Here is a 24,583-nt window from a genome sequence, read left to right on the forward strand (position 1 = left end):
ACGGATCTAGCCACATAAGTCGTACGTTTATTACATGGCATTCATTATATCAAACTACCTATATTGCTATGGTATTAGCTCTTACTGTGCCAACCATAGTACTCACTAGAGCCATTTGGTCTTTGTTTCTTTCTCTTCTGTCTTCTGTCTACTGTCGATCCTAGGCATTGTCTCATGCTTTTTTATGCCTCGGCATCTCCATTAAATTCTCGGCCGTGTCCGGTGCCCCACTCCTCCCGACCGGATCCGAAACCCGAAGCGGTGAGACGGCTGGATTTAATCATCCGAATTCCCCTTATTACGGAGGAATAATCAATGAGTTAATAGCATTAAATTCAGGGGATATGCGAAATTGGTACAGAATACGACGCTCACGGGTTCCCCGATTGGTGCTCGCATATAAATGTTGTCCTTTGGCAAGTGGGCAGTCGGCGTGTCGATCACTTCTCCCCACCGTCTTGGCACCTCGAACGGTGTTTATGAATTACCGAAAAGCCCGTTCCTGCAGTAGGTACTGGGTAGGTGTTCTTGGGCTGTTTTGTTGAGTGCTTCCAATTGCTGCGCCTTGTATGGTCAGTACTAATGGCTTCATACTTGATGATGGCATCTCGCAAAAAACTCGAGTCACCAACCACCACCAATTCATCGATAAGGGCAAAAGGATAGGTCTCAGAGGGAGTCGAACCCTCGCTGGCGGAATCAGAATCCGCAGTCATAACCGTTAGACCATGAAACCTGACAATATGACTAGTGATGTTGTTGACAGCCGCGGCGAGATTTGGCAACATGGAATTTACCATGCATCAACATTATGTTGGCTCGGAGCTATTATGGCCACGACCGTCGGGATGATGGTCCGTACGGAGTAGGTAGTTGGAGAATGGTTATTATTGAAAAGCTTTCAAAAAGACCCTTCCTTCTTCCGTGTGTAGTCGGCGAGGTTGAAACTTTTGAGTTATACCCCTGCCTCTGATCTTAATCTTAGGTCACATCGGCTCACGTCTTTATCTTCCTAGCTAAACTCTTGTACCATGTAAACTTAAATTTTGATATCGGAGCAACAGGTCGCAGGGACCCTGACCTGACAACATGCTTCCTCATCAACTGTTGGCGACGGTCACGACACCAGAGTAAGTGCACCAGTTCGCAGTTGGGAAGCCATGCCGCGAGTATTAATAGTCGAGGAAAGCGCACATGTGCAATAAGCACTTTAGTATCATTATGCTATCTGTTCTTATCCTACTTGTTCGTCTGTTCTGTAAGCCGCTAAACAACCTAACTTCATTCACCTATGTACTGACCACCCATCTTTGCCAAGACCCCATCACATCGGCATCTTCCATCATTATACCCAACACGCCGCAAACTTCGTATAAACGCAGGAGTCCGCTAACCTGAAGCGCCGTTTCTGGTGCAATGTTTCAGCAAGATCTCATTGAAAGACGTAAGCTTGAGCAAATTGTTTCTTTGAAGTTAACAGCAAGCAACCGCGTTGTTGCCAAACTTTAGGTTGCTGCATACAAGTGTCAACCACAAAGAAACCCCGGAATTGTATAGTTTGACTTACCTTGGTCGAATATGCACTGATGAGCTTGGTTTGAGACGCACAGGTGAATTGCAAATGAAAAGAGTGGAAGTTGAGGGGTTGCCATCGATTCCCCTCATGAGCTATGGCTGTCACAACAGAATTGTATGTTGGTATAAACACAAAAAGAGGCAACTGAGAGGCGATTGCTCCTTACCCAGCAAACACTTGAGCCGTTTATTTTGTCGTTTGCCTGGTTAACTTAATTCTTTCCTCTGAAATACTCAAAGACTTAACTGAAGAGTTATAGATTCTGCAGAATGCCTGAAATTGTTTTTCCCCCGTCAACCAACATCAACATCATCGTGGTTAACATCACAACTTTCGTTATCAACATATTGGTTACCGTATTCCATCTTTATTGTAGCACAACCTCTTGATGGACCGAACAAGTCATCCGTTCGTTGTATACTATTAACCAATACAATTTTGCTCGCTTCGCTAGACCTTGACAACCAGCGACCTTATCATGGCCAACGACTGCCCTCTGTGTGATTTGGCCGGGACGAAAGCTGGCTTGAAAGGACCTCAATTCTGCGCAGCCGTGAGTTTTATCTCAAATAACTATTAGATTGTTTGCAGTTATTAACAAAAACAGTGCGCTACTACATGGTATAACGGCCGCGAGCCTCCCGAAAATATTTAGGAATCAGGGCCGGCACCTCCTCTTCCTCAAGTAAACCCCCCTCGGCCAGGACACACTCGAGGCGTAAGCCAGACTACAGTAGCATCTATAGCCTCTTTGAACCCTCGAGGGCAAGAGTTTCAACTTGCAGCTTCCTCAACTAGGACTGACTCTTTGCCAAAGTCTATGGAGGGAGGCTCAAGTTCTTGTTCCAATACACAGCCTTCAGAAAAGAGACACTCATCTGAAGAAATGCAGTCTCCAAAAAAGAGACAGTCAGTCGAAAAGCCCCCGTCTCCTGAGAGAATAACTTCACCTGAAAGGAACCGATCTTCTGGACAAAGACACCCGCCTGAAGAAAGCCAACCTCCTGAAAACATCCCATCGCTGGTGACGCCTCCAACACATGCGATGACTCCAGCCGAGTTCCTTGCACGCTCTGCGCCGACCTGGGCTGAGGTTGCTCAGGGCGACAAACGGAAAACAAGCCAGTCCTCCGAAAAAGACCCATAACTTAGAAGGGGTCAACCTCCTGAAGAGACACACGCGCCTGAAAGGAGCCAGCCTTCTGGAAACGGTCCAACACCTGTGACGGGTCCAATACCTGAGATTAATGTCGAGTTTAGTTGGGCAGATAGGCTGGTAAATAGCCCACCAGCAAAAGAGCCAATAAGGGAGACCATGAAGTTCACCAAGGGATATGGAGATTAAGTTAGTAGCAGCCTGCGTAATAGCGATGTGATGTTTTTGGACCCATACAGCGAGATAGTTAAATACATTACTCTATTCTCAAGAGTAAATATCTCTTGTCCTGAGTTTCCCCCTTTATCTTGCTTTGACCTTAGAAGAGGCTGCATACTTTTCGGTATATTACAAACAGTGAGGCGTCTATAATTCACAGACATCTTAATAGTCAAAGACCGATACAAGCCTCGGCTCTTGTAAGACTCGCCTAATATCTCAATAACCAGCCAGTAGACTCAGACACATCAGCATTGTCTCACAGAAGGCTATGAGCATTTGCACACTGAACAGGCGTTGTCGGGAATACAAGTGTCAGATATCCGTCAACACAGTCAGCATGGCTCGAGATCACAGTAACAGCACCCAATTTCAGTTTTCATTCTTTATGGGGTATCCCTGACGTCCATTTATGTAATTAGCAATGCCGCTCGTAGCTCAATTCCAATCATTCCCTTGTTCACTACCAACTAAACCTCTATTCTATCCCCTACATCAATGCGCATACATTAAGCAATTGGCACTTTACTGCAGTCACTGCACGCTGTGTATCGAGCTGGCATGACAGCAATACGTTCTCTCACCAAGGTCTGCCTCTAAGACCTCTCATTGTCTTCATTCCACCTAGCGAGTGAATGACGAGGAATCAGGACTTCTGATATCGTGCCCCATGTGATTCCCCCAGAGTTTGGTGAGTGACGATCCTACTGTCGCCTTCCCTCTCGTGGAGATCCGTTACCAGGCCCTCCTCCGCCAAATCGATCGCGGAGCCAGCTAATGGGGCCATGATTGCTCTGTCGACGTTGTTGGTCCGAGTCTGCCACTGACCGTCGGCTGCTCTGAGAAGGGCTTCTCTGTCTCATTCGAGCGCCATGCTCACTCGGGGCAGTCGCTCTAGGACTTGTTGGAGAGTGTGAGCTTCGTCGCTGAAGTCGAGACGTGTCGTAACTAAACCCCGATGTCTCACCTCGTTCACGCTCGCGTTCACGTTCCCTCTCTTGTTGCCGGTTCGAGATGGTGCGCAAAGCTTCATTCAAGCGACTCTGGCTCTGACTCGGAGGTCGTGAGAATCGCACCGGGCGTGTGTGAGAATGAGGGGTGTCGAATGGTGTCCACTGGTTGGGAGTAAACGTGAATGACGCTCGCGTTCCAAACGGATTGGGTTGGTCAGAGTTAGGCCCTGGATTGGGACCTTGAGAATTGTTGCTGTCGCCGTTATTGTTATTGTTATTGTTGTTTCCATTGCCGCCAGTATTGTTGCCACTGCGATCAGTCTTTTCGATCGGCGTTCGGCAAATGGGGCATGTGTTGTGCTCCTTCAACCACAATGTGACACACTCCTCGTGAAACCAGTGGTTACAAGGTAAGAATGTGGCCATATCTCCCTCCTTCATCTCATCGATGCAAATAGTGCACTCTGCCTTGCCCTCCGAGCCCAACATTTGTTTATCAACTGGTTTTCGTTCCAGATTTTTTAGGGCTTCCTCTGTAGCTGGAGGGGCGGCGTTAGACTGGGGATTGGCCTCCATGAGTCCAGTGATGATCCGATCCAAAGCCTCCTGGGAGTACACTGCATCACCATGCATGGCATTTGCTGGGTTAAGAAGATTCAGGATATCCTGCAAGCTTCGAGCCAAACCTGGTGGAGGACCTCCGGCGCCTTCCTCGCCGCCATGATCATGAGCGGGTGGTGGTGGTACAATATCGCGTAGCATGTTCTGAAAGAAACTGGTACGTTGGTTAGCTCCCATAGTCATGGTAATGGCCGTGACCCGTAAACCGCCAGGTCGTTCGGGAAGTTGAGATGGGGGTTGTGCATACTCTTGAAATGTCTCGCCTCCTGGGGGGCTAGCAGGACCACGGCTTGTTGTATGGATAGGTCCAGAGAAGATCGTCACAGAAGTCGTTCCACCCAATGGCCCTGAAGTAAAAGTCGTCCGGTGAATGCGCGGTCCAAAGTTTGGTTCTTGGGGTTGTTCACGTTCTCCGGGGCTCGGTGGGAAAGATCCGTTTCCAGGCGGTGCTCGAGGTCCAAATCCGTTAAGCATATCCCAGAAGCGCTCATAAGTCGGCGCAGTAGCGGGATCATGATGATGTGGGTGATTGGGGCCGTCTCGGACGCTCCGTCGGAACACAAAGCCATGCTGGGCATGCTCATCTATGTCGGCTTCTTCAGGATCTGAATCGTACGGGTGATGCTCGGGTGAGGTGGAGGCAGAGGAGTGGTGATCAAAGTCGCGAGGATCGTTTGCAGGATCAATCTGAATAATGTGGTTAGCATTTTGGATAGCAAGTGGCAGCGTCGGAAAGCATACAATCTCTGTGATCTCGCCGTGACATTCGGGACAAGTCAGCCCATTCTCATCACGATACCATTCCCCTGCGCAGGCGTGGCAATAGACTACCTCACGGCCCGCGGTCGCGTCGAGGTGGCCATGCCTCTCGGCATGAGAAGACATCTGCTGCGCTTGGCTGCGTTGGTACGCAGTCAAGGCACTCAAACCAAGGCCGACAGCAAGGCCGGCGAGGCGAAAAGCGCGCGACGCCAGACTGAAAGATGGTTCAAGATGTCGTCAAGGCGAGAGATCGAGGGTGGGTATTGTAGGAGACCAAGCGTGAGGAGGTCCGCGTGAGGTCAACAGGTGTTGAGATTAGTAACACAGGTTGAGTGGTAGATGGGTCATATGGAGGATTAAAAGGGAAGTAATAAATAAGGAGGAAATGGTCCGGCCCGATCCAGGAACAAGAGCCAAACGAGGTTATCAAGGCGATGAGATAGATCGATGCAAGGTGGTATACCGTCGGTTGGTTGACGTTAGTCTAGCTCTTAGGGTGGTGGCAAATAACGTAAAGAAGCGACCCCCAAGCAAGGCAAAGAACAACGACGATGCAGTGCCAAGCCAATGATGAGCTGAGTTAGAATAGACACTGACAGACAGGGTCTGTATGATCAAAAGCGGTATGAAGCGAATAAGGAGCTGAGCTTCGCAAGAAAGAATACCTAGGTAGGATAAGGTAGGTAAGGTAGTAGGAAACGATTGTAGGTGAAGGTAAGGCAGAGGCAGAGGCAGCGCAGCCCAGTCTGGAACACAATCGATACCCGCGGAAGAAGATCGGAGCAGCTGAAAGATGACGAACACCCTCAGATTTCCGCACGTAACAGAGGCAACATAAGGAAAGGAAAGGAAAGGAAAGTCCACTTGAAATCAATCTTCAATCAAGCAACTTGAAACAATCAAATACTAACAAATCGATCAATATTAAAGAGGGGAAATTGCCTTGACCAACAAAGCAAAACAGCCTTGGAGCCTCAATAAGCATAAGCGGCGGAGCACCCTCATGTTGTGCAAGGGTCCTCTCTAGAAAGCTACCTGGGTCTGGAGCCGGTAGTGACCTCAGTGGCAGCGGCTTAAAGTGGACTCAGACAGTTTAATCCTGGTGCCTCCAAGTACCCCTGGACCTGATATTTGGTACCTGACTGTCTAAGACTGACTGCCCGTGAAGGTGTTGGCAGACCGGCTATGGTGGGGGCTGAGTTGGCGTGTCTTTGAATGTGCAACAGTTCGTCTTGAGGAGAACTCGTGGCCAATGATTCACAGCCGGGTTGTCGATGGTGCTTCTGTTATTGGTTGTTCTGCATAATATCGGGCAGTCAGTATCTCAGGCGGACTGGACTGGACCATTGGGCTATGCCTGAATTACGGTTACTGAGGTAGCATTTCGGCAGCATAGTTTATCAAGCTGCATATCTTCAGGATGACTTGCTTTGTGCCCATTGTCAGAGGTACTGTATATTGCTCAAGCTGAAAGCTTCACCAGTAAGAATCTCGGGCTGTAAGCAATATCTTCTGAGGGTCCATCCCAGTTGGCATCTTGAGGAGAGCCTCGCGTAAAGTGTATCAAATGTTATTAAGGCACACAAACATTGACAAAGGAAAGCCATCGTCGCAAGTACTGCCGACTGACGGTCATCATCTTAATGTGTTATTGTCAGGTCATTCTTACAAATTACATCTACTCATACAAGGCTCCGATGCCTGTCGTATACGATCAAAGAAAAGAACCGAAATTGTTTCTCACAAGACATGGCCCTAGGAAGGTCACGATTGTGTTGTTGAGTCCTTGTTATCGCCCTTGTCTTGGTTGCTCGAAAAAGGAGCGTTACGTAGTTTCGGCTGTAACGGATCACTATTTGCGGTCGTTTGATGCATCGTGTGAAACCAGATCCATCAATGTGGATTTACTTCAGAGACTCACTTCAAGTTCAAGAGGAAGTGGCTCCTATCGTCCAAGCATCGAATCTTGAACTCATTGTAAGCTTCAGAATCGTGAAGGAAATGACCTACAAGATGATGTATTCGACTAATGTTTCTTACATCAGATGGAAGGCATATTCAGAAGGTTCGGACATCACTGAATTCGCCTCAGTTTCGAAGTACTTTTCGTTTTCATACAACCCTTCGAAATACCAGTATGAATCTTGCTCGGGAATTGGGCGGAAATATTAATTCTCATAAGCATATTTAGCAGTGCTCTGATTTGCTCTCCGGAACCAAAATCAACACCCGTTTAATAACCTTCTGATTCGAGAAGCAGCATGTTGGTAGACGAAGGAACAAACAAGAGACTTCTTGGCTCGAAATTTGGCTTCTCATCCCTTTAATCCCAGTCGAGATTGTTCCAAGGAGCGTCGTAAAATGGAATATTAGCGACTCATATCATCACAGCATCATAGGAACCAGAAATTGATCTTGAATCAGATTGTCTTCATCTTGTCGCAGAAATTTATACACAGTGTCGTTTTATCCAGGCTCTATTCGCTCTTTGACGCATTCTCCCTGTCCTCCGCATCCCACTGCTTCAACTGTTTCGACCAGCTAAATCCAATTGTCAGCACTTTCGCTCATAACCTCACCATTTTGAAATCGGGTAACATACTGTCGGCTAGCGTACCACTGCCCTTGCTCAGGTCGGTGCGCCCATTGTTCTCGCTCGGCGCTGAACTTCCACGTAACGGCAACGATTCCGGCCATGACGACACCAGCAATCAGGGTGTTGGCGCGCCAGTTCGCAGGCTGCGCGTACCAACCACCGGCTGGAGACCAGACGTGCTTGGGATAGCTGTCGCAGGATGGGTTAGATACGGCAAAAGCTTCGCTTTCGGTGCTTCGGTTCGTGAGAGGTAAAACTTACGGGACTTTTCCGCCGCCGCCCTAGATCAATTGTTAGCACAGACTCACTCCAGTTTGTAGACTTCACTTACCATTTTGAATAATTGATCAACGGACGTAAAAGAGAGGTTTCGGGTGCACAATGGCGACGTTGAATTGATGTCGAATGGCCGGTTACCAACAGGTGAGGTCCCAGCTTCCAAGGCTGGCCCGGGAGAAACGTAGTGCGGGCCGCCTGTTGTTCCGGCCAAACCACACACCCCAGCTCATACGACTCTAGCCTTGTAGCGCAGAACTTTTTACCCGTCGACGACCGAAAAAAACAGGCGACAATCTCCAATTCGCTCCGTCGTCTCATCGACGCCTTTTAATAAACCGACGGGATATTCGAGAGGGAATTTATTTGGCTCGATGAAGAGGGTACGGATCGACCGATGGGGCGGCCAATTGCTGCAAGCCCAAGCCCGCGGTATCGGTAGCGGTATCCCCAGACAGGCATTTCTACAAACGACTCGACGTCAAGCTTCTACAGCTGCCGCTTCTCAAATCAACGAAGATACACCTACATTCACCAGTCTACCATCACCCGCCCCCGAACGTGCTGCTGAGTCGGCTAAGCTTGCGGCTCTCCACTCCCGGTTATCCCTCTCCAACAAGATCCCTCTGGAAACTCTCGCCCGAGCCCTCATCGTTCCCTCAGCCGACAAGAACCCCAGCTTTAACAACGCCAACCTCGCTTTCCTCGGCAGCACATTCATCAATTACCACGTCCTCGAGTTCCTCATCTGCAAATGGCCTCGTCTACCAATGGCCGTTCTCTACGAGGCCCTCCGCGCCTATTCTGGAAAGGAATCTCTGCATCAAGTAGCCCGCAGGTGGGGTGTTGAAGCCGCTGCTGCTCCCGGCGAGGAGGTCGACCCTGGTCTGCTACAATGGGCACCCCGAGATGCGGATATGCAGTCTCGCTGGGGCTCTGTCCGTCAAGAGTCCGCATTTACCGACCGATTTAAACCCCGACGTGGAATCAGCAGCCGTGTCGTCTACGACAATGCTTTTGGTGACCCCGTGAAAGTTGAGAAGATGGGCAGCGAGGAGTCCTATAAGTACTACCAACACGAGGCGTACTCTTCATTTGTCCAAGCCGTTGTTGGCGCTGTTTACACTCACGCTGGCCAAGATGCCGCTCGCGATTTTGTCAAGGCTCACGTGCTCGCTCGACAAGTGGACGTTTCTACCATGTTCGAATTCAAGTTACCTACACGAGAGCTCTCCATGTTGTGCGCTCGCGAAGGGTTCGAGGCACCTATTGCCCGTCTAGAAAGCGAGACAGGTCGACATTCACGAACTCCTGTATTCATTGTTGGTATTTACAGTGGCTCTGAGAAGCTTGGTGAAGGTGGCGGCCCCAGCCTGAACATTGCCAGGTGGAAGGCATCAATGAACGCCCTCAAAGCGTGGTACCTCTACAGTCCCGGCAACAAGGTCCGGGTACCAAGTGATATGTACGAGCCGGATGCCAAGCCTTGGAAGGCTCCTCATATCGATATTGGTGAGGTCGTCTAAAGAAATGTCGTGGTGTTGGATAAATGTACTCAGAGGGCGGCGTATCAGGCGTCGGCTCTTCATGTGGATAATGAGCAATTTTTTGCCCCGGTTGGGCTGTGTATAAAAATTACATGGGAGCATAGGATCCTAGAGGATCGGGATGGGAAACGTCACTGTAAGATACAATGTAACACAATGACAAAACTCAACAAAAGAAGAGTCAGAATCAAATTTTTTTTACATTACACCGCGTCCCTGACGCCTGCATGGGTATACTAGATACATGGTTCTATAAGTCAAATGATTATTCTGCCAGCAATGTTGAAATTACAGGCTCAACTGAAATGATCGCCTTCGCCCAGACGGATGCCTTCGCCTCTCCTCATACGAGATCGATAGCGATCCTGACGTTGGGCCTTTTCTGCTTCCTCGCGAAGCTTCTTCTTGCGCTGATACACTGCGCGAATGGTATCTCGAATCTGCTGCTTTCCCTCGTTATAGTTTGCTCGAGCCAACGCAGTAACATTATCAATCTGTTCAGGGGTATAGATGAAGTTCCATGTGCTAAGGTAATCGGTAGTTCCGGGGGAAATACCAGGAACCTTGTCGTTGGAGATGAAAGGCAAATAGACAACAGCAATGCCAGCATCAGGCTCCATGAGTTGCCATGATGTCTCGTCCGAGAGTGCTTTTGAGGGAGGTGGTGGCTCAGTACTGCGTTCTGTGTTGGTCCCAACCCAGACAGTGCAGTATCCCAAATCGCCGGACTCTTGATCACCAGGCTCGAATTTGGTCTTGTCATTCTCAGCCATGACCTGCTTGCCCTCTTCGTGAGCTTCCTGACGAAGCTCTTCTTGTTCTTTTTTGGCTTCGCGAAGTTTAGCCTCAGCTTCACGAGTGGATTTCGCCTGTGCTTCATCTAGCTCTTCCACTACTTGGGATGTAGCTTCTCCTGACTTGGGCCAGCCAATGCCGACGGGCCAACCTTTAACACCCCGTTGACGGGCGTAGCCATCGGCAACTGAGAGCCAGTTGTCGGTTTTAATGTCTGCAGAGGCATCAAAGGCAACAAGAACGTCCACATCTCTGCCCGGTCGCAGGAGGGGGTAAATAGGTAAGTTATTGGACATTCCGGCATCCATAAGTTGAATGTACTCGTTGTCATAAATACTGGTCGGTGTGGTTTCCGGTAATCTTCCGTGCATTCCGTAGGCAAAGTTGGGAATCTTGGCAGGATCAATAGGATGCACTTTGACCAAGTCATCGTCGCGTGTCGAGATGAGTTCGTCAATAGTCCCGAAGCCAGTCAAGCCCTGAACAAGTGGCTTGATCTCTCGGTAATAATGACTGAGCGTCGCACAGAATGCACTACCAAAGATGCCCATGAGGAGTGGTAATCGGAGTTCAGGAAGGTGGAAGCCATGCTCAGGAGGAACATCACATCCTTGGTTAAATCTGCGTCCTAAAGCCCAGGTGGGGATACCAGCGCCGAACTCTTCACAAAAGAATTCATAGGGAGTAATCTCATACCACTGAAACCAAGCCTCCTTCTTGGCTTTCTCCTTGGCGATCTCGGCTTCGATAGGTCCTTGTTCAGCAGCCTCTGGCAAGTCGGGAATCTCGTGTCTCACGGCAGTATAAATGGGCAGCGGTAACTGCCCGTATTGGACATATTGGCGCTGGTTCGAGAGCTTAAAGTCGCGGTCGTTAACCGCAAGGTCTCCTTTCGGCACAAGATACCGAGCTGCCAGTAAGACACCATACACATCAACGAGACCAAAATCTGCCTTCGGATCACCCTTGAGCTTTTCGACCATGCCACTCAGGAGGTATTTGTTAGTGGGCATGGATGCAAGAGATTGGAAGGCCACGGGTGGGTAGGCGATATGAGTTGAGGCCCTAGCTTTGAGGTGCTCGAGAAGGTTGCGGATATTTCCCTTGTTGAACGATGTGAGGCTCAGAGCCTGAAGCCAGCATGAGCCGCTCACGCCTGAGGTGTATGTGACGCAGTCAAACAAGCCATCTTCTTCTGTAGCAAGAATTGATCCAGTTCCTGCAATAAGTGCTCTCAGCCCTCCACCAGAACCACACATGGCAATTGTTGGAACATCATCTGGATGTACATCCTCCTCCTTTAGTCCGAGATATTTAGCCAACCCTATTCTGGCAACTCGTTTTCGTCGGGACAAGAATTCCTTCTCCTCATCACAAAGATTTGGTGAAACTCGAACTTTGGCTGAATATCGAATCTCGGGATTAATCAAGGGATCGTGAGCATCTTGCCAAATCTCGTCGGCCAGAGACCCTGGGGACATGGATAGTTCGCGCTGGAGTTTCCGAACATAGCCTGGGATAAGTCTGGACCATTCCGGGAGGAGATAACTAACAACCTTGTCGGAAAAGGAAGAGAACTGAACGTCGTTGAGCTTACAGAACGTCTCGAAGCGGCGAGCAAAGTTTATCCAGGCCGACTGATCCGCGTCTGATCCTTCATCCTGGGTCTTGTCTTGTGCCCCGTCCTTTGGAGAGTCCTCATGGGTTCGCTGCCTTAATTGTTTACCGGAAAGCTGTGCAAAGTCGTCAGAAGGGTAGAGCCACCAGATGAAGAGCCCGCCGGTAATTACTGCTACTGGAAACGTCGATTTTTGCTGTGCTTCTTGCTTGGCATCGTTTTTGGATGGAGATGTCCAGAGATGTCGGTGTTGGCGATGCGATAATCTTCGTCGTGGGATACGCTGGTGGGTATTGAGTCTTGTAGTGACTCTATTGAGGCTCTTGAGAGAGCCGCGGTAGTGTCTCATGGTTTTGGGTGCAATTGGGTTTTGTCGAGAATTTTATTATCATAGTTTGACAGCGCACATGCTTTCAGTGGCTGCAAGCCCAAACTCTGTGCATTGTCGCGAGACAGATAGGTGAATAGTTGGTAGAGTTTTGAAAGAGAGTATAGAATCGAACTGATAAATTAGAGTGGGAGATTAGGTAGATACCTCGGTTGGTATCCGAAGGAGTTGGTGCCTGGATGCTGCGGATTTTATATGACACTATGTTGCGCAACTTGTTGAGAATAGCTCAAGATGGCTGATGTCATTCCCAAGTTCCGCCCTGCAAAAGTGGGATGTGGGGTCAATGAATGCAAAACTAGAGGGGTACTTGAGAGCTGAATATGAGTCTCGACCATTCCAAAGTATTCCTCTATCACTGTCTGAGGTCACAAGTGCGTCGGGCAGACGGACGCTCCCGCATCATGCCACGGATCAAGCAAGAGAATCGAAAACTCCCGATTATTGTATCAAAATGTTGTAACTTTTGCGGTTCCATTCGGAGGTTTTCTCTCTGTTTGGCATGTGGTATTCTTTTTATCTGTGCCATGGATCTTCAGGTCCGCTTTCAACTTGGATGGTCAAAAAGCTTGGTTCCAAGCCAAGGAAACAAGACAGTACCCAATCAGGTTACAGCCCACGGTCAACTCATTTTTAGATGGGCTTTATTGCCAAGTTTCTTTGTGGTAGGGCAACTCGATTTTGGGGAAAGGTTATCAATACTCGATCTCAAGATCAACCGTTCTGATACAGTTACAGAACTCGATAAGTCAGATCGGAAAATTGTTACAGAGGACATGTATGATTTAATCGATTAAGACACTTGCTCTTAAATAGTCTAGATTCATGTTATATTTGTCGAATTGCAGGTTTGATCTCAAGTTGTCATCGTCATAATATACGATAAACTCTCAACTTCTCCTTCACCTTGATCAGGAAAGACTCACAGCACTACCTCACTAAAACGATGGAGGGAGCGGCAGGAAAGTGGGGTCATCCGCGGTGGGGGAAAAAGAGCAGAGCAGAACAGCCCGAGTAGCGCACCTCCAACGCCAAAAAAGGCGGGCGGTGAAATCGCAAAGCTAAGGCTAGCGAGAGACGGGCCTTTCGATGGGGTTTTTTCAATGTGATTTTTTTTCTCGCGCCGGCAGAATCAATCAATCGCATTTTTTTGCTCTTCTTCAATTGAAATCTTGTTTCCTACAAACAAAAATTCATCAATTGTGTAACCTCCAATTAGTTCTTTCTATCAAGGTAAGTTGTTTTAACAGGCAACAGTCACGCCGATGACTCGCTTTTTTTCAACCCCGCCACCATCTTTTTCGTTTTCGCGACCTTTTCTCACTTCGCTTCTAGTTTCTTTCCTCTTTATCTTGCCACTCAACACTTCTTAGCTTGCGCCCGTCAAAAAGTCGCGATCGCGCATCGTTCCCAATTATCAAATAACGGTCGAAACTCACAATGAGCGAAGCTGAAGCCCCCAAGCCTGTCGAGGCTGTCCAGCCTGAGGCCGAGGTTCCTACTACCCAGCCCACAGAAGAGAAGGTCGAGGAGAAGACAGAGCAGAAGGCAGAGGAGTCCACAGAAAAGTCTGAGGAGAACTCTGAAGAGAAGAAGGAGATTCTTAAGACTACAGCCAAGCATGATAGCGATAATCCTCGCAACAACCGCAAATTCGACCCTTCAACCCGTGAGGTTACTGATGACCCTGATGCCATCCGCAAGCAGGTATGTATAGCTTAATCCATCTTTCGCTGTCGCGCGTGCACGTACTTACTCCCCTAGGTCGAATTCTACTTTGGCGACTGGAACTTCCCACAAGACAAGTTCATGTGGGAGTCATGCGGCGGAAGCGAAAACAAGCCCATGAAGGTCAAGACCATCCACTCCTTCAAGCGTATGCGAACATTCCAGCCCTACAGCGCCGTCATCGCTGCTCTCAAGGACAGCAAGTTCCTTGAGCTTTCCGGCGAGGAGGGTGAGGAGGTCGTGAAGCGCAAGACCCCCTACCAGCCCATGAACGCCTCCAAGTCTAAGGTCGAAGCCGCTACCGTTTATGTCAAGGGCTTTGGCGATGAGGCCCCCAACACCCAATTCGATCTCGAGACCTTCTTTGCTCAGTTCGGCGAGGTCAAGGGCCTTAAGCTCCGACGCACAAACGAGGGTCTCTTCAAGGGCTCCGTGTTCGTCACATTCGCCGACGAGGATGAGGCGAACAAGTTCGTCAAGATTGACCCCAAGCCAAAGTGGAAGGACCATGATCTCAAGATCATGAGCAAGCGAGCTTACTGCGACGAGAAGAACGACCTCATTCGACAAGGGAAGATTGAGCCTAACCAGAGCAACCCCCGCAAGTTTTATGAGGGTAGGGAGACTGGCAAGGGTGGACGAGGACGAGGTGGAAAGGATTCTCGTGGCCGTGGCCAGGACGACTGGAAGCAGCGACGCGAGAACGACCAGAAGAACGGTTTCAAGGACCGACGTGGTGGACGCGGCGGCCGGGGAGGTCGTGGTCGAGGCCGTGGCCGTGGTGGACGCGATGGTGGACGTGACCGTGATCAGCCCAAGGATGAGGTCAAGCACAGCAGCAACGAGTAAGCCGCCCTAACCATTCTACAGAGAAGCACCTGCTAACATACACAGCACCACCCCCCGCATCCAATCCACCGCCGACGAGTCTGCCGATAACAAGAAGCGAAGCCGCGATGAGGATGCTCCCTCCGGCGAGCCTGCTGCCAAGAAGGTCGACGTCAAGGCCGAGTAGGTCAAGGTCAAGACGGAATTAGAATCGCTCGTCTGAACCGAGGAGGAAAATGGAAACAAGGAACGACCAATATCATTTAGGCTGATACCATATATTGAACAAAAAAGGGGGGTCTCGGAAACTACGAAGTTTTGTGAAAGGGAGACGAAGCGGAAACCGCTACAACTGTATTATGGGATCTTTTTACGGAGCAACCAGGTGCTTTGCTATCCTTTCCTATTGTCTATCACGGGTCTATAGATGGCTAGTGGCATTTGACAAAGATCATCAAACAAGTGAGACTATTCGCAAGTGACTTAATTCCCATTATCGCGCTTCACACTCGTTTTCTCTATATGGACCCACTCTTTCTAGAAAAATAACCCCGTTATATCTCATTGGCAGCTTAAATAGAGTAATCCAGCTTATTATCGCCAAGGACGCACCAGAACTCCTCAACAAGCTCTTTCTGGCCACTCGGTGCTCCTCGCACAGCAAGATATACTCGCGCCTCGAGCTCAGGGTCCCAATTGCCTGGGTTTCCATGTACCATGCGACCACCAGCCTCGTTGAGAATCGCCCATCCGGCACAAACATCCCACGCCCAGCATCCACCTTCCCAGTATAAGTCAACCTGTCCCGCGGCCACAGCAGCAATGTTCAGCGCAGCAGAACCCATCGATCGCAACGAGTGAACCATTGATCCGCCGTTCTCAGGAGTCGCTGTGAGCTTTCGGAAAGCTTCGACCTTGATGTCGAAGTTGGGTCCGTCACGTTGCGCTCCCCATTCCACAGCGACGAGAGAACTGCCGAGGCCCTCAATGGGTCGCGGTGAGCGAGCGAGAGGAAGTCGACGAGGTTCTTTTCCACGACCGTGTGTGAGGAAGGCGCCGCGGCCCTTGATGGCGGTGTAGAGGGTGTCGAGCCATGGGTTATAAATGACGCCAATGGCGGGCTTACGATCGATTGCGAGACCGAGGGAGATACAGGCGCTGGGGAATGAGTGGACGAAGTTTGTTGTTCCATCGATTGGGTCGACAACGAAAGTTGGCTCAGGGCCGAGTCTCATGCCAGGCTTGTATGTCTCTTCGCCCATGAAGGAGATGGAGGGGAATGATGAGGAGAGGCGGGTTGAGACCATCTTTTCAACGCCTTTGTCTGCTTCGGTAACGATATCGACGGCTGCAATTGTGTCAGCTGCAAAACATATCATAGATGAAATAAGACATGGTCATACAGTTGAGCTTGGTGTCGGTGTCGAGCTCAGCAGGATTGGCAGCCAAGATCATGGCTCCGGCTTCGTAGGCCACTGAGACGAGCTCATCGTGAACAGCTTGGAGATCGATGTCAGCCATTGTGTATAATTTCCCTCTTGTTGTTAATTGAACAAGATGAAGTGGTGTTATGATGAAGTGGAGGAACAGATTTATGGAGGGGTTCTCAATGATTTGGCGGGGCAGCTCAAGCTGACGTCTGTGAGGGGCCGAAAGCCGGGGCCGGTCAGAACAGACCATCCAGAGCTTCCTGATATTGCGGTGATGCTCAATGAACAGGGGATAAATAGCACGTTGGGTTTGTGCTGTACTTCAATTGGACAAATGCCATTTTTCAACTAAATCAAGGGATAAAAACGCCGTGAATTGAGGGTTAAATCACTATCGACAAAAGTGATACAAGACTTCCGTAATCTACCAAATTGAAAGAATCCTCGCAGCATATACACAATGTCATGATATATCAGAATTCCGCCCAGCCAAATCCGGGCTACACACGAACCACAGGTTCTCAAGCCCAGTAAATAATAAAGAAAGAAAGAAAGAAAAACATTGCAAAATTCGCAGACAATCCATCATCGCGCAGCTTTTGGCTCGTCTCCCGCAACATACTCGACCCTTTCAACTTATCCCTAGTCCTACATGTTCTCCCTAAACACAGACCGTCGCTCTGTCGGACTGCTCTCGGCGCTGCCGCTTCTGTTCTTGGGTTTCGCAACTCCCGTGTCGATAGGTCGAGGGCTCACGCCGCGCAAACTTGAACCAGCATCGTCATCGAAGGGGTTTCGTCCTCCAGGTCCCGACGCAGGACTTCTGCTCGCCCTACGACCCCGATCTTCCTCCTCGTCGCCGAATCCTCGTCCGCCCGACAATCCCGGCGTCGCCGCGAGGTTCATGTTGTAACCACCGCCATATCCGGTGTCCCGGCCGCGACCACCAACGTCCTCCTCATAGTATCCATATTGGTCTGCTTCGTTTCCAACGCGCGAGTCCCACGCTTCATCAGGGTCGAGCGGACCGAAGCCTCGACGGCCGCGGGCACCGCCAGACTGCTCGTAAGCGCCTGCGGCGGATCGGTTGTTGCGGTTCTTGAGTTTGCGGATGACATCGTTGAACCAACCCTTGATGCCGCTTGGGGCCGGCTGTATCCCATAGCCATTGTCTTCTTTATGCCATGGTAGATAAGAGGCGAGACTTGGAGGGGGAAGCTGTAGAGATAGGGTGTTAGTTTGATTGACAGTATTGGGAGCGAAGGAATTGACATACGCCGAGTCTGCGAGCGCGAAGCTGTGTAAATACAACCCATCCGGCAGCTCCTGCAACGAGCAGGACGATAATGGCGATTACGATACCTCCTGCCGTCGACACCATCTTTCTGTGATCCCGCTTCTGTGTGTCCCAAACGGTTTGCGATGCGATCAGTCGCGTGGTGACGAAAGACGAGATAGTGAGACAGAAGTTGATCAGGCGCAAATCGCAACGATTGCGTTATCTATCTTCGTATCTGAATAATAATACTCCGCCGTGGGAAGGAGGAGATACAATGAAAGGTTGTTTTCGCAGGTGAGATTTGGTGTCCTTTGTTTGACTTTGGCTTGTCTCGTTTGGATGAGGTGGCGGTGCTTCGTCCAAGCTCCTACAGTGCAAGTGTAGTATGAAGATGTCACTGACTGGGCTTCAATTGAGATGTAATGGACTGGACGGGAAAAGCTTAAGGCGGTCCACTTCTGTCAGCGTCCATGGACTAGGGTCGCTTACAGTGAGCTTGGCGCTGATGCCCGGCTCTGAATTTAGTATCAGTGGCCTGGTGTAGTGGAGAAATACGTTTAAGTCCCTGCAGAGTTTCATATTCCTCCAGCAGCCTCAACCTTTGCAACATGATCACAATCGCAGATGTCAATTAGGCGTCTTTTCAAGATCAAATGGCGAAACTTATTTGACTCGGGGTTCTTCTTACTTGGTGAGGTAGGCTTGAAATTTCAACCTATCTCAATAAATAATTAGCATCTTATTTCATCCCTCGTATTCCTCATCCGAGTAAATCCACTCCCTTGCATCCGAATCCATTTCAGTCCATTACAACGGACACCAGCCTCTCGGAATGACAAAAAACATGCAATTAACCGCTCTGTATATCTAACTCTTCCTGGAGTTTATCCCTTGATACCGCACTTATTCCAATGCCCTCCCTGTCTCGCAAACGACAACCTCTCCACGAAATCCTCCAGCTTACACCGTCCATACTCATCTCCTCCACAGCTTTCCATCTCCATAACTCTATCATTTATCAACACTCTCACGTATTCCTCTCCCTTCTCTTCCTTTGTAGCGCCGCACTCTAGCTTCTCTACATACATACGCGCAGCAAAGGGGACTACCCATGCTGATGAGTAGCCATGTGCTCGGATAGCTGGCACGATATGATGTTTCGGCAGCTTGCTTGTCGAGTTGTACAGACCCATTGCTGAGAAAATAGATACCATGGTGTTGTCGTGGCTGAAGTCTGCATATAGCGCCCTGTCCAGGGGAAATGTCTCAGGATTGGCGTCCAACGTGCGATTGGTTGTGGTGTGGTCATCAACAGGTTTCCTTGTCAATCGAGAGACAAGCTCGTTGACATATCCTACACCCTGAGTTGGTCCCATTACGTTGCCATTACCGTATTCATAGTATTTGCCCAGAGTCATGTAGTAATCGTAGCTTCGCCAATCTTCCGTGGAGAAAAGGTCGCAGAATCGGGATTGTCCCACGCCGTCAGGAGTGTTGACTGTGTTAAAAGGGCACAGATCCATGAGATAGATGGTCTCCTGTAGCGACAGTTTGGCTTTGTGCAGATTTCTGTTGAGTCTGTCCCGAATAGGAGGCAGGAATTTGTTTCCCCAGGCGGTCTGCGCACTGTTGCCGCCAACCTCATCATTGTCCTCGAACGAGCTACATGTTCCATGTGATAATGTGTTGTTGATACCGGGCTCCTCGGGAATTACAAGAATGCCACCGGTGTAATCATCTCCAGACTCTCCTCGGGAGGCATAGAAGCCTTGTGTGAAGTTGTGAGACGACATGATAACTCTGTCGGATCCTGATGCCCTGATGAAAGGCTCCGTCTTTTCAGCGAGTCCGATGTATCGTTCATAAAAAGCCTTTCCAGAATCGATCATCTGATCTTGACCAAAATCGGTCAGATCCTCAGATCCGAGGTTGTAATTGTAGTCCTTGAGCCATTCGTAGCCCTTGCCATAGTTGGTCACTGATTTCTGGAGGCGGGCAATGGTGGCGCTGTATGCTGTAGTCTTGCCAGCGGTTGGATATCGGGCTCCATGACGAGACAAGGCGATTCCGATGGCGACCTCGCAATCATCCGGTGTTGATGAATCAATCTCTGATGGGACAGAGAAGAAGGAAGAATACTGTCCCCAAAGCTTGGAAATGTCATTGCAGCTTCCGTCATACTCACATCCAGATGATAGTGTGCTTGAAATTGTCAGTTTGAGGTCAAATATGAGTATTGAATGGGGGTACTCACTTGTTGTGAACCCAAATAGCAAGGACTGTGATCAATGCAACCGTGCTGATTACCATGACAAGGTAGCTCCATCGTCGAGTCTCTCGACGCTTGTGCTCTGTATGCCAATTCTCAAGTCGCTCGGCGTCCGCATAGCTCTCTTCAGCTTCATCATCATTTTCAGATAGTAGTCGTCCTCTCTCAGCATCGGCATCAGATACATCTGAACGATTCGCTTCTGAAGGCGCGTCGTCGCGCGGAAGTCGAACCATCTCTACTGATTCGGTTATCTTGACAGGGATGTTGTAGATGCTTATGAGAGCCAATAGGTCCCTATGAGGACGATAAGGTTAAATAAGTAACGACTGGTGCGAACAAACACGCAGAATTTGAGGTATTGAGCTACTGAAAGCTCTTTCTATGATAACCTTGCGTTTGATCGCATTTGTTGGCTGCGAATAGTGTTGATTAAGCTAAGCTGAGTATCCCTGAATGTTGGAGGTTCAAAGACACTTCACTTCACTTCACTTCAGGTGAGAGTGGGCCACGTGCATGGTCATGAGGCTGACGAATGAGGCACCATTAGCCACATGCCGATGTCTTCAGCAGTTGTTACAGTGATTATGATCACGATCATTAACCAGTGAAACGATGATACATAATTCAGAAGAGAAATAATGAAAATAATGAAAATTTGGACAATTAAACTTCTGATCCTTCAACATGATGATAAGGTGGTGGTGCTATTATTAGATCACATCAATACCCTTCACTTCAGCTGATGGAAACAACGAGTGACATGGAAAGTATGGAATGGGATATACCGCTCTAGGCGGATTGTTTTGTAGCTGTATCATGCAGATCTCGAGCTAACATCTCTGCTCCTATACCTCCAACCCTTATCGTTTAACTTGGACATAAATTTTAGAGCAAACCTGCCGCCCAGAAACCAGTTCTTTAATCCAAACCCAATTCCCAAATATTTTATCCCATTACCATAGTATCAAATACCCAAAGACCTTGCCGCGTAGTCTAGCTACATGGCAACAAGCCGTAGTACGAATGGTATCATCCAGTGTATAAGTCATAAAAACGTTGAAGAGAAAACGCGGGGTATAAGCCAAAATATTCAGTCATTCCTTCACATTGCAACACCGACACTCCTCCGTTGAGGTCGGGTATCGTTTCTGCCAAACGTTGAAGTGGCAAATCGCGAGATGAGGGGCTCATCCTGTGACACAGCAGCTGTGCTACCCACTGAGCATGTTGTCGGGACTGTACGATTCTCGTCATCCGACTCCCAAGTACTGACAGTATCGACTGATTCTGTGCTCCGCCGATGTTCTGATGCTCCGCCCAGCGAAACTTGATAAAAACCTTGGTTGCCCCTGATAGGGCGAGGAGCGTTGGTGACAGAGTCGAAACTCATGTTACGGCTATGCTGTGACCCGGGGAAGAGCCAGCTCGACACCCGGGAAAAAGACTTCTTCTTCCTCAGAGGAGGTCGAAGTACTAAAGGTAGAGGTGGCGGTGGGGTCATATCCTCTCGCCTGGGACGAGAAGGAGGGGTAGAAGGTGACCTTTGCTCACCAGGAGTTCGGGATCGGCGAGGTGGTATAATAGGAGCCCTCACGGGCGTACGAGGAGACCTAATGGGTGCTGTGTGCGGCCTTTCAATGATATCAGAGTTGAGGCGCTGAGCAAAAGAAGGAGCTGCTGGGGGAAGGGCGGGAATTGACGGCATGGGCTCCAAGTCTGAGGAAGTCAGCGGGACCGGTTCGTCACCAGGTCCGTAGATCGAGCTCATACCGGGCATAGTTCGGGCGATCGAGTGGGGAGTTGGTGGTCGACTAGGAACATAAAGACTCTGTCTTTCGATGACATCGTCAATCTGCTTCTGAAGCTTTTCAACCTCTAGCATGGCACTCGCAACTCGTTCCTTGACCTTTTCTACATCTGGCGAGCTATACGCGCGAGGACGACTCCGTGACTTGGGGGGGATTAAAGGTGGGATCTCATCTTCTCCATGAGAGGAACTAGGAGCACTTCCCATAGCTTGGCGACGTGGAAAGTGAAATGACATGGGAGAATCTGAGAAGCTCTTCTGATGCTCCAATGAAGGTTTCACTTCTTCGGGTTGGCTATCCGGCAAATCCGACACACACTCAGAATAGTCTGATGAGGGAGCCGGGTTCGCAGGCCTTGGGTCAAAGTGAGGCATGATAGGAGACACACGATTGTCGGACTGATAGATGCTCAGCTCGAGTGGTCGGTAAGGGCGATGAGGTAACTGTTTCGCAGGTCGAAGATTCGAAGCCCTCGATGGCGTAGGCTCAGGATAATCAAGAAATGGATCGGCAGCAGTTGATACATGGCGAAAGTCTGAAGGGGCTGAAATGAGCGGCCGGCGCGAACTTGAAGAGAGTGACCAGAATCTCCTTCTCTTTGACGAGACACTGTCTCTTGTAGACCTTTCCGACATTTTACGATGCTCTGGCATTGCCACAGGCTGGGGATGGTGAATTGGTTGGTCGATTATTACTGGATATGAACGCTTCTCATCGACTTGGCCTATCAGCAACTGGTCGTCGCTCAACCTGCCTACGGGCCACGAAATATTCAAAGTTGAAGAAGAATCCGAGGCCCAAGCATTGGCAGTGTGGGCAGAGGTAGAAGTAGACATAGACTTACTACGACGTGGCCTCCTGTCCTCTGAGGAGACCAGCGGTGCGCAGCAGAGAGATAGCCACGATGGCCAAGAAGCTCCTTCAGAGCCATGGGCACCGTGAGAACCGGCGTGTGTCATGCTGCGAAGCTCTCACGTCATACCGAGAAAGCGTATAGAATGTTGGGGAGAGGAGAATGGCGGAGAGGAGATCGAACGATTCGTTACTCAACGAAGCAAAAGAAAAATGTTAGAGAAGCTGAAAGGCGGATCAACGTATGGAGATAAGGTGGGATATGAGTGTGTATGTATGTGTGTATGTATGTACAGTACACTCCTTCGTATATGTAAGCCAGCACCAGTACTAGCACCTGCAGAAGAGGAGTGTGGTTGATGAAAGAGAGGAATGGGATAGGACAAGAAGTAAAGCAAGACGGGAAAGCTGCAGGAAGAGGACCAGGGACCCGGCAGATAAAAGAACAAGAGAAGCAAACAGCGGCAAGCAACTTGTAATGCAGCCCAGCCCATCTCGTGGATGACGGCCGGGCCGCGACGTTCCCCATGGTAGTATATCCACACCCACAGAGGCAACAAACAACAGTATTGGCACCTGTGCCCCTACGAGTCTGTAGTGGGATCTGGGTTAGTTTCAGGCCCCATTACGATCGATATTTAAAAAATTAAATAAGAAAAAAAATGGGCGGCAGCCAAGGGAGATGCAAGACGATGTATCGAGTGGTTGAGGATTGTCCAAGACGAACCCACGGTGCAGGTGATGGACCGGGGTCGGTTGTCTCGCCGGACCAGTCGGCGCTTAGAAGACGGTCTTGACGGACTCCCGATCATGTTAGCGCTCCACACCAACTCATCAAAACACCACAGAGACACATTCACTGGGCCATACGTAGTGCCCGAGATGGTGTCGCTGTTGCCCTTGGCTTAAGTCTAGAGAGTCGAGTCAAGTCGATGTCGTGCATTTGGTTCCACTCCATTCCACTTCCAACTCTCCCTTTGGCTGGTCGTGGATCCTTCCATTGACTTTTCGGTCTGCTTGTCCTTGCCACAAAAGACCCCAGGCGAGATCTCGTGCTGCTACCGTATTGGATAGCCGCGTGAGATGACGGGGTTTGAGGCCTTTGCCTGTGTTCGAGGCTGTGTGTCGTCACGCTGCGCATTTCTCACTTTCTCTTATCGAACTGGTGTGAACTTGGGTCTTGGCGAAGGCGTCGTCAAAACACCAGTTCCATATCTAAGGTATCTATTGGTCTGGCTTGTAACCTTGAACAAAAGACGTTCTTCGTCAGACGTTGTACAGAGCGCATGTTCAAACAAAGGTCATAGCTCTTAGCCCTGCTCTCTTCGGTAAACGCACAACAGAAGCTTGCCTCGCTTGCTGGCTCCTAGTGCAAATCTTAGCCTTGTCGACTCTGTTTGTCTTCCTTGAATCGACATCTAACGTTGCATCCATACATCTTATTTGGGGTTGCACCGCCGGTTTGGGCAACACCCTGGTCCTGCCAGGCTGATTGGTAGATGCACCCCGGAACTTGGTCTCTTCATCATCTCTTCTCCATCAAATCGGTATGCTGCACGTTTTGTTACTCTTCAACCTTGCGACTGACAACCGCGTTTGTCTGTGAGCTGTGAAATGCTAGGGTCTCTTGAAACGTGGGAGCTTCAGGAACGCCTGTCAATCTGCCTCTCATCAAATCCGGATGCTCCTTTGGGCCAGACATGTTATTACTTGGCTAAAGAACCGGCCGTTACATCCCAAAACGGCCGTCAATGATGTTCCATGGCGCCCAGAATAGTGATGAGCACGAGGCCATTGTGATGGTCCGTATTCTGGCGTGAGCTGACGCGATATGATTCGCCTGCCTTGAAAACTTGAGACAAAATGACTAAACGATGAT

The 24,583-nt window shown here is 49.5% G+C and overlaps 8 protein-coding genes and 1 non-coding gene across 9 annotated transcripts; 3 read left to right on the plus strand and 6 right to left on the minus strand.

Annotated features, from left to right (window-relative positions):
- Positions 1–664: 664 nt before the first annotated feature.
- BKA55DRAFT_t168 lies at positions 665–736 on the minus strand. Its single transcript has one exon. It is a non-coding gene; the product is annotated as a tRNA-Gln (tRNA).
- Positions 737–2,054: 1,318 nt separating this feature from the next.
- Positions 2,055–2,723, plus strand: BKA55DRAFT_538759 (uncharacterized protein; the record flags this gene model as incomplete). The annotated part of the gene is made up of 3 exons (XM_046190060.1): positions 2,055–2,129; positions 2,168–2,197; positions 2,232–2,723. The coding sequence occupies 3 exons, from the start codon at positions 2,055–2,057 to the stop codon at positions 2,721–2,723; spliced, it is 597 nt and encodes a 198-aa protein (XP_046050155.1).
- Positions 2,724–3,655: 932 nt separating this feature from the next.
- BKA55DRAFT_689411 (uncharacterized protein) lies at positions 3,656–5,410 on the minus strand (the record flags this gene model as incomplete). The annotated part of the gene is made up of 2 exons (XM_046199350.1): positions 3,656–5,212; positions 5,267–5,410. The coding sequence occupies 2 exons, from the start codon at positions 5,408–5,410 to the stop codon at positions 3,656–3,658; spliced, it is 1,701 nt and encodes a 566-aa protein (XP_046050156.1).
- A 2,201-nt stretch (positions 5,411–7,611) lies between these two features.
- On the minus strand, positions 7,612–8,312 carry BKA55DRAFT_346624 (uncharacterized protein). Its single transcript, XM_046185781.1, has 4 exons — positions 8,215–8,312; positions 8,145–8,164; positions 7,890–8,072; positions 7,612–7,828 (listed from the first exon to the last, which is right to left on the minus strand). The coding sequence occupies exons 1-4, from the start codon at positions 8,215–8,217 to the stop codon at positions 7,765–7,767; spliced, it is 270 nt and encodes an 89-aa protein (XP_046050157.1). The 5' UTR covers positions 8,218–8,312; the 3' UTR covers positions 7,612–7,764.
- A 120-nt stretch (positions 8,313–8,432) lies between these two features.
- Positions 8,433–9,893, plus strand: BKA55DRAFT_566474 (ribonuclease III domain-containing protein). The gene has a single exon (XM_046192645.1). The coding sequence runs from the start codon at positions 8,534–8,536 to the stop codon at positions 9,683–9,685; it is 1,152 nt and encodes a 383-aa protein (XP_046050158.1). The 5' UTR covers positions 8,433–8,533; the 3' UTR covers positions 9,686–9,893.
- Positions 9,894–12,737, minus strand: BKA55DRAFT_566475 (acyl transferase/acyl hydrolase/lysophospholipase). The gene has a single exon (XM_046192646.1). The coding sequence runs from the start codon at positions 12,466–12,468 to the stop codon at positions 10,003–10,005; it is 2,466 nt and encodes an 821-aa protein (XP_046050159.1). The 5' UTR covers positions 12,469–12,737; the 3' UTR covers positions 9,894–10,002.
- Positions 12,738–13,604: 867 nt separating this feature from the next.
- BKA55DRAFT_566480 (uncharacterized protein) lies at positions 13,605–15,531 on the plus strand. The gene is made up of 4 exons (XM_046192647.1): positions 13,605–13,740; positions 13,843–14,214; positions 14,272–15,080; positions 15,130–15,531. The coding sequence occupies exons 2-4, from the start codon at positions 13,948–13,950 to the stop codon at positions 15,248–15,250; spliced, it is 1,197 nt and encodes a 398-aa protein (XP_046050160.1). The 5' UTR covers positions 13,605–13,740; positions 13,843–13,947; the 3' UTR covers positions 15,251–15,531.
- Positions 15,532–16,804, minus strand: BKA55DRAFT_566482 (uncharacterized protein). Its single transcript, XM_046192648.1, has 2 exons — positions 16,467–16,804; positions 15,532–16,411 (listed from the first exon to the last, which is right to left on the minus strand). Exons 1-2 carry the CDS (start codon positions 16,741–16,743, stop codon positions 15,636–15,638), a joined length of 1,053 nt encoding a protein of 350 aa, XP_046050161.1. The 5' UTR covers positions 16,744–16,804; the 3' UTR covers positions 15,532–15,635.
- Positions 16,805–17,141: 337 nt separating this feature from the next.
- BKA55DRAFT_593544 (histidine phosphatase superfamily) lies at positions 17,142–22,783 on the minus strand (the record flags this gene model as incomplete). Its single annotated transcript, XM_046195565.1, has 9 exons — positions 17,142–17,711; positions 17,770–17,892; positions 18,262–18,355; positions 18,859–19,974; positions 20,027–20,338; positions 20,941–20,960; positions 21,025–21,041; positions 21,314–22,514; positions 22,697–22,783. The coding sequence occupies 9 exons, from the start codon at positions 22,781–22,783 to the stop codon at positions 17,142–17,144; spliced, it is 3,540 nt and encodes a 1,179-aa protein (XP_046050162.1).
- Positions 22,784–24,583: the final 1,800 nt, after the last annotated feature.

This window comes from Fusarium redolens (assembly GCF_020744475.1).
Source record: "Fusarium redolens strain MPI-CAGE-AT-0023 chromosome Unknown BKA55scaffold_7, whole genome shotgun sequence".
In the NCBI taxonomy this organism is placed as follows: Eukaryota; Fungi; Ascomycota; class Sordariomycetes; order Hypocreales; family Nectriaceae; genus Fusarium; species Fusarium redolens.

Bases quoted from the DNA above. Each gene is read 5' to 3' on its own strand.
- BKA55DRAFT_566480 (XM_046192647.1), top strand. From the start codon at position 13,948: ATGAGCGAAGCTGAAGCCCCCAAGCCTGTCGAGGCTGTCCAGCCTGAG. The intron at 14,215-14,271 runs GTATGTATAGCT...TTACTCCCCTAG, and splicing joins CTGATGCCATCCGCAAGCAG to GTCGAATTCTACTTTGGCGA. The intron at 15,081-15,129 runs GTAAGCCGCCCT...TAACATACACAG, and splicing joins GTCAAGCACAGCAGCAACGA to CACCACCCCCCGCATCCAAT.
- BKA55DRAFT_346624 (XM_046185781.1), bottom strand. The intron at 8,073-8,144 runs GTAAGTTTTACC...ATCCTGCGACAG, and splicing joins GGCGGCGGCGGAAAAGTCCC to CTATCCCAAGCACGTCTGGT. The intron at 7,829-7,889 runs GTATGTTACCCG...AATTGGATTTAG, and splicing joins CAGTGGTACGCTAGCCGACA to CTGGTCGAAACAGTTGAAGC.
- BKA55DRAFT_566482 (XM_046192648.1), bottom strand. From the start codon at position 16,743: ATGGTCTGTTCTGACCGGCCCCGGCTTTCGGCCCCTCACAGACGTCAG. The intron at 16,412-16,466 runs GTATGACCATGT...ACACAATTGCAG, and splicing joins CACCGACACCAAGCTCAACT to CCGTCGATATCGTTACCGAA.
- BKA55DRAFT_566474 (XM_046192645.1), top strand. From the start codon at position 8,534: ATGAAGAGGGTACGGATCGACCGATGGGGCGGCCAATTGCTGCAAGCC.
- BKA55DRAFT_566475 (XM_046192646.1), bottom strand. From the start codon at position 12,468: ATGAGACACTACCGCGGCTCTCTCAAGAGCCTCAATAGAGTCACTACA.